This window comes from Dipodomys merriami, unplaced genomic scaffold (genome assembly GCF_024711535.1).
Source record: "Dipodomys merriami isolate MVZ:Mamm:240054 unplaced genomic scaffold, mDipMer1.0.p SCAF_4, whole genome shotgun sequence".
NCBI classification, from domain to species: Eukaryota; Metazoa; Chordata; class Mammalia; order Rodentia; family Heteromyidae; genus Dipodomys; species Dipodomys merriami.
The window spans coordinates 44897343-44904497 of record NW_027205603.1 but is presented as its reverse complement, the minus strand read 5'-3'; the positions used below and the strand labels follow the sequence as shown (position 1 = coordinate 44904497).

General features: G+C 40.2%; 1 protein-coding gene across 1 annotated transcript in view; it reads right to left on the bottom strand.

Moving 5' to 3' along the window:
- Positions 1-3772: 3772 nt before the first annotated feature.
- Positions 3773-7155, bottom strand: part of Kcnb2 (potassium voltage-gated channel subfamily B member 2) — a 406617-nt gene continuing 403234 nt past the window's right edge. Inside the window, exon 3 of the mRNA XM_069990929.1 lies at positions 3773-6184. Coding sequence (XP_069847030.1) covers positions 4028-6184 — 2157 coding nt within the window. The 3' untranslated portion in view covers positions 3773-4027. The remainder of the gene's footprint in view (positions 6185-7155) is intronic.

Sequence of the window (7155 nt, the reverse complement as noted above, 5' to 3'; positions counted from 1 at the left end):
TATCAGGGTAATTCATGTGCTTACTTCAAAGCAGTTGGATATGCCAGAGATAAAAAGTCAAATGAAAACGTTTATAGTCTTTAGTCAACCCCAGGGATCTATTTAGTCTCTAACTCTTGTATGTTTATTAGAAACCAACTTGACATATAAAATGATGCTTGCTTCCCTCCCTCCTTTCTCTCTTCCTTCTTTTTCTCTTTCCCTCCCTCTTTCCATTCTTCTTTAAAAAGAAGCTGTTCACAGTCCTGGGGACAGAAGCAGGGTGTTATAAATGAGAGGCAAGTTCATCCTAGCACCCAATGCACCCATATCTATTTTTTCCATATCTATTTTTTTATGATTCTTTTCAACCTCTGTACTAAAACTGTGGTATGGCAACTTTCACTAGTTGCTAAGAGAGAAGACTCAGATTAACCACTGTTGGGACTAGGTTATTTTGAGGTCATTCAAATCAACTTACTGACATTAATTCCTGGTTGCTGAGCTAGGTAAATGATGCATGAACTCTCTCCACTGCAGAAACTTCAAATTTCTGCAAATACTGTATTACCAATACCATATTCCTACCAATCCAGGCAGTGCTTCTCAAACTCAGGGTGTATCTTCAAGAGGTACAAAAGAGGTATTTGAAGTTATAAGAGTATCAGTTTTACTAGTTAGTAATATAAAGCATTATTTAAAAATATTTAAACAGATATATCATGGAATAAAATGCAACACTAACATGAAAATTTTAATGTAAAGTATAAGACTTCAAAAGAACTCTGTGCTTTTAAGTATATTTCTGGGTCTTTCCAGGTATACAGTTCAATTTTGAGTTAGGAACAGTTTATTGAAAAGCATTAGGAAGCATTGCACAGGTGCATCCCAGGAGCCCTTGGTCTCTGTAAATTGCCTCCTTGTGAAATATCAAAGTCAAACATATATTTTTTTTCTTAAAGAGGGCGATTTTCTTCTTTTCTTTGCTCCCTTTAGCTAGAGATTTTTGGCCAAGAGAAACTAAGAAAAGAAATGGAGGTTAAGTTTTCCACGGGCTGTTTTTGAAATCATTTAAGACCAAAACAAACCAAACCCAGACCCAAACCAAACCAAATCCAACAAAAACATATCTAAGTGTCTCCTTAGATTTTAGGGGGAAGAAATTTTAAGGAGGAAATTTATTTTGGAGGGATATCAGGATTTTGCTCAGATGTACAAGAATGCTGACAATAAACATTCTGGTGCAGGGTTCTTAGGAGAAAACCTAGTAGACACATGAAAGACAGAACATTAGTCAACTCTTCAGGAAATAATTTAAATCCACTTTTGAAGCCTGATGAGTAAAAGAACAGATTCATCAATAACTCCTTCATGAAGCTAGGTAAAGAAAATTACTTCTATAACTTATTTGCTACTCATCTATTAGCAGCTATCTCTGTTTGACTTTGAAAACATATATATATATATATATATACATATATATATACACACACACATATATAAACATCTATATATATAAAGTTTAAATACTCTAGATTGAAAAAATCTAGTTTTAGACACTGAAATAAGTATGAGTAATATAAATATCAACAACTAATGGCTATAAACATTTAAAGGTTATGTTTAGAAACAAACATGAAAGCCATTAAGAAATTCTAAGCACAGTGAAAAAAGAAATGTTTTAAATTATTTTTAGCAGCAAGACTGCTTGAATTTCAACTGATGTAAAACTCGTTTTTGTTATCTGAAACGTAATGACCAGATTTTTGTTAAAAAAGAAAATGGTAAAACCTTAAGTGAATCTAAATATATGACATATTTTCTCCTGTTTCTCTTGTTTTAAAGATAGAATAAAATTTTGATAAAAAACAAACCATAACTTCTAGTTTTAATTTAAGCCAGAATTTTTCTGAGTATTTCCCTAAACTATATATACATATAGGTACAATATTCATGTTTCTTAGGTTAAACTGGACATTTTCTGGGAGACCAAGAAGTTTTTAATTAATTTGAAGTTTTAAGGGAGCTTAGAAATGATTTTGTCTTTTTTTTTCTTTTTCATTTTTCTTTTGTTGGTCATAGGGCTTGAACTCTGGGCTCAGGTGCTATCCCTCAGCTCTTCAGCTCAATGCTAGCATTGTACCGCTTGAGCCACAGTGCCACTTCTGGTTTTCTAGTGGTTTATTGGAGATGAGAGTTTCACGGACTTTCCTGCCCAGGCTGGCTTTGAATGGTGATCCTCAAATCTCAGCCTCCTAAGTAGCTAGGATTATAGGTATGAGCCACTGGAGCCTGGCTTGGTTTTGAGTTGGGTTCAACTGAGACCCAAAGGTATTGGAGAGACTCATCTAGAATGATAAACTGATCTGCTCACATCTGTAACCAAAGCCTTGGTTCCTGTGGTGCAAGGTGAGTTCAAACCTGGGCTCCCACATGGACTTCACCAACAGGACGATCCCCTCTAGTGCCTATCGGTTTCTTGTTCTCCATAGAAAATGTTGGAGAAATGACTTTCCATCCTGACTACTTCCTAGGGCAGGGGCTGGGGGTTGGAAACTTAAGGGATCATTCCTTATTTCTGCAATTATTGAGATTTTACTGCCAGCAGTGAGTTGGGGTAGAATTCACATCCTCCAAAAGAAACTACTTCCTTCCCCAAACGACAGTGTCTTCTCCCCAAACCTCCCCTTGTGACCTGTTCCCAGGCCTAGGTTATTTTCATGGTAACTGATGTCAGAACCAACAAAGTGTGGTGACAGCCTCAATTAAATGGCTCTGCTTCTAGTTTGCCAAAAGCCACTTTCTAGAATTCTTATTTTGGCCTATTGGTGTCCTTGTTTCAATGTTGAATATAAAAGGAAAAATACAGTCATATTTAGATGGCCAAAATACCTTTTTGTTTGTTTGTTTGTTGCCAGTATTGGAGCTTGAACTCACTTAAGGCTGGTGCACTGTCACTTGAGCTCAGCTCCACTTCCAACATTTTGGTGGTTAACTGGAGATAAGATTCTCAAGTGAACTTTTCTGCCCAGGCTGGCTTTGAACTGTGATCCTCAGATCTCAGCCTCCTGAGTAGTTAGGATTACAGGCATAAGCCAGTGGTGACTTGGCTTTTAATTTTTTTTCTTTTAAAGAATTAATTTCCCAATATGGAGTGTCAATTCCAAAACTTTCTGTTGTAGGATATAATCTTGTATATATTTTCAGGTTTGTGAAGTCAATCAGTGTAATAGGCTGTGACATAATATGCAATTTGTTGGCAAAATTTCAAGCTTCAATTCCAAAGACTCTGATATCTGGTCATTAAATCTCACCTGTTTTCATGATTAATAAGTGAAATGATAAATGCTACCTCCAAGTAGAAGCAAGAAAGAAAAATGTACCCATTGAATTGTACCACAAATAAACAAAAATACTGTATTCCTTTAAACAAATGTTACAAGAGCTTTATAACCCAAAGCAAGATATGCAAGATGGTTTAAGAGGAGATTGCAGTTTTGCAACAGCAAGTCTGTACAGCTCCTCCAGGCAGTAGCTGTGAAGGAAATACCTGTGACTCAGGAACTTATTTCCACCCATGCCTTCTGGACACTTTCGCATCCAGGCCCTGTTATTTACAAAGTTACGCATTTTGCAAGCTCAAAGCACCTTACTCCTCATAATTATGGATGCATGCAATGACATTTCATCCTTTCATGTGCAAATTCTAAAATTTGTGGTGACATAAAGTTAAACCTCGAACACCTGCCTACAATTTGAAATGAAAGGATCAAAAATGTCAGACATTGCCGAGTACTGGTTCCTAATAGAGCTTTCTTTATTTAGTTTACTGTTCTTCAGTTGTTTTTGTTGGTTTGTTACAAAATGCAGTCTTGACTCTTTTTATTCAAACAGTACTCATTAAACTAAACTGTTCATGCCATGCAAAAATAATATTTTGTGCACTTTGGGGAGAGGGGCTTCCCATGTTTTAGTTCGCTCGCAGGCATTTTTTTCACCGCATTTTTAAGAAACAAGTGTTTTTAAAATTTATTGCTTTTATAACTAGTCACATGCTGGTTTCACGCGTGGGACAGTAACTGGTGTCTCCTGGGTTGGAATGAATTTCTGGGGCGAACAAGTGGTTTTCCATCTTGCACCCCTCTTGGGTACTGTCCTTTTGGACTTCACCCAGAGCATGGCAAATGTCTTGCCTACAGTTGTGGCCTGTGTTCTGTGGGGAGGAAGAGCCCACACAACCCTCTTCTCTTAAAGGGTCTCTGACATCCTGAGGCTTATCAACAAAGCAATTGGGGCTGGAGTCTGCCTGTGCCTCTGACCTTGTCCCTTGGAGCTCCAAGAAATCCTCATCTTCTCCAGTATCGATTTCAGTGAAGCTCCTCCTCTCTCTGGAAGAGAAAGGGAAGAGTTTCTGTTTGGGAAACAGAGGGGACAGCACTTTGGAAGGTCCCTGACAGGGTGCTGAAACCTCAGTGCCCAGCAAGGGTCTTTCTGTTTGGGGCAGGGCTTCTTCCAAGAGAATGGTGCTGATATGCTGTGGGGTGGTGAGAGAAAAGTCTGCCGCTGTTACAGGCAGTGGCCTAGCAGTGCTGGGCGGGGTCTGGGGTGCACTGCCTCTATTTTCCTGAAAGTTCACTTTGAGCGATCTGGACTTTAAGGGGTTGCTCCCTTTCAACGAGCTCTTCGGACTGTCCGTGGCATTGTCAGATTGCAAAGGACCGTGTGGGCCACTCTGGGATCTCCCAGCCTCGAGGTTCACAGTTATATCAATTGGGGCATAGTCCAGTCTGGCATCCCTGGCGGCTGTCCCTTTCTCTCGGCTTAGTGTTAGAAATGGGGGACCCCTGGCTCTTTGGTGCTCTTCTGTCCCTGGGAAGTCAGTAGGGAACTTCATCTGCAAGTGAGACGCGGAGGGCGGTGGCAGAGGCGATCTCTCTGTCTCGGTGAAGTCGGTGGCACAGCTGGTGAAACTGTCAATACTGGAGGTGCTTTTCATGTCCACGATGACCTCGGTCTGGGCCACGGCCAGCTGTTCCTGTGGGCAGACCACCTCTTCCATTTCGATCTCTTCTTCGTAGGCAGATGGCCTCTCAGACTGTTCTTGGCAGTCCGGGTTTGGGTGGGAATGAGGCTGTGTCTTGGTGATTTCATTATACAGCATCTCCAGTTTCTGGGCACTTAGATGCTGTGGGCTGGAGGAAGAAGTGTTATTCAGCTGTTCGTGGGAGTCTTTTTGGCTAACCTCCTGGTACTTATTCTCGTAAGACTTGTTGGAACTTGTTTCCGACAGAGCTTTCCTGGCCCATTTCCACCGACTTGGGGACAGGTGATTATCATCGGCCGAGTCCTTAGTGTTGGCGGACTCCCCGGCCTTCTCTACAGCTACGTCTATGAGTTCCATACTCCGAGCGAAGGCATCTTTCAAGTTCATAGACACGATGCTTCCATTCCTTTTGGCTCGCTCAAGAGCCTCTCTCCTCTTAATTGCTTTCTCCTGGCGTTTCTGCTCCTTGTAAAACTCAGAAAAATTGTTTACAATGATTGGAATAGGAAGCGCAATCACCAGGACCCCAGCAATACAGCACAGGCCTCCCACAATCTTCCCTAATAACGTTTTAGGGTAGATGTCTCCATAGCCCACGGTGGTCATGGTGATGGTGGCCCACCAAAAGGATGCGGGGATACTGGTGAATTTGGTAGCATCTTCGTCCTTCTCAGCAAAAAATACCAAGCTGGAAAATATCATTATCCCCATGGCCAGAAACAATATCAACAAGCCCAGTTCGTTGTAACTCCGTCTGAGGGTGAACCCTAGAGACTGGAGGCCTGTTGAATGTCTGGCAAGTTTCAGGATCCTGAGGATGCGCATTATGCGGAAGATCTGGACCACACGTCTCACATTCTGGAACTGCAGCACGCTCTTGTTGGATTCTGTGAGGAAAATGGTGACATAGTATGGTAAGATGGCCAGCAGGTCAATGACGTTCAGTGGACCTTTGAAGAACTTCCATTTATTTGGTGAGGACAGGAATCGTAAAAGGTACTCCATGGTAAACCAAGCAATACACACAGCCTCTACATGTGCTAGCTGGCGGTTGTCATTGGGGTGACCAAATTCATCTGGTTCCTGCAGCTCTGGGAGTGTGTTGAGAGACAAAGCAATGGTGGAAAGTACGATAAACAAGATAGACACGATGGCCAAGATCTGGAAAAGAGAAGGAGACCCAAGTTAGTACATTCTTTTAGTTTTAGTTTGTTCCAGAAACTAGATGATACATGGCTGATGATCAGTTCTTTAAGTGATATGGAGTAGCTCAAGGTATTCCAGGAAGGATTTAAGAATTTAGATGTTTGAAAAAAAAGCAATTAGATGTTTGTTACCTTCTAAAATTCTCTAATGAATATAAGCACATTCACAATGTTTCATTTCACTTAAAAGACTCTTGTATATTAGATTCCAGGACTTAAGCAATTTGACATAAATCACTTCCCCTCTCCTTGCTTATTGTTCTGATATACATTTATGTGGGTTTCAACCACTTGTAGGAGTAGCCCATTGTTTGGAACAGTGTTTTTTGTTTGTTTGTGGTTTTTAGAAAATCACCTCTTCTGTCTCAGCTATCTTGAGTTTTCCTCTTAATCACCTGATTTGCCTTAAATGATTTGTCTTACATGCTACATAAGCTAGGCAGAATTCATGATCTTTACAAGTGTTATTCTTCAACAAACCACACAAATATAAAACACAAAAAGAAAGAGAATATGATATTTAGTACAAACAATGTTTCTTGTAAGAGCAAATACTTCTTATTGAGATTAGTTCCCATAACAGAAGCAAGTCAAGATAGCTTTTTTCCCCCTGGAATCTGTGAATGTCTGGCCAGCATCTCATGTAGAGGAAGATTATGAGTTAACTTCATTCTGGCAAGGTAAACTTCATAAAGAAGAGTTTGAAGAATGACTGTGAGATCTTAGGGCAGAGCAGGGCATTCTAGGTAGAAGAAACAACAGTACAAAAAAAAATATCTAGTGTGGAAGAAAACAGACAGAAAAGAGGAAGAAATAAGAAGAGGATTGAGCCTGAGCTTTGGCTGTAGCTGTACTGCTTACTATGTGACTTTGGACAAAATATTTAACTTTCCTGCCTTAGTTTACAATTCATTGAATGAAGGCTAT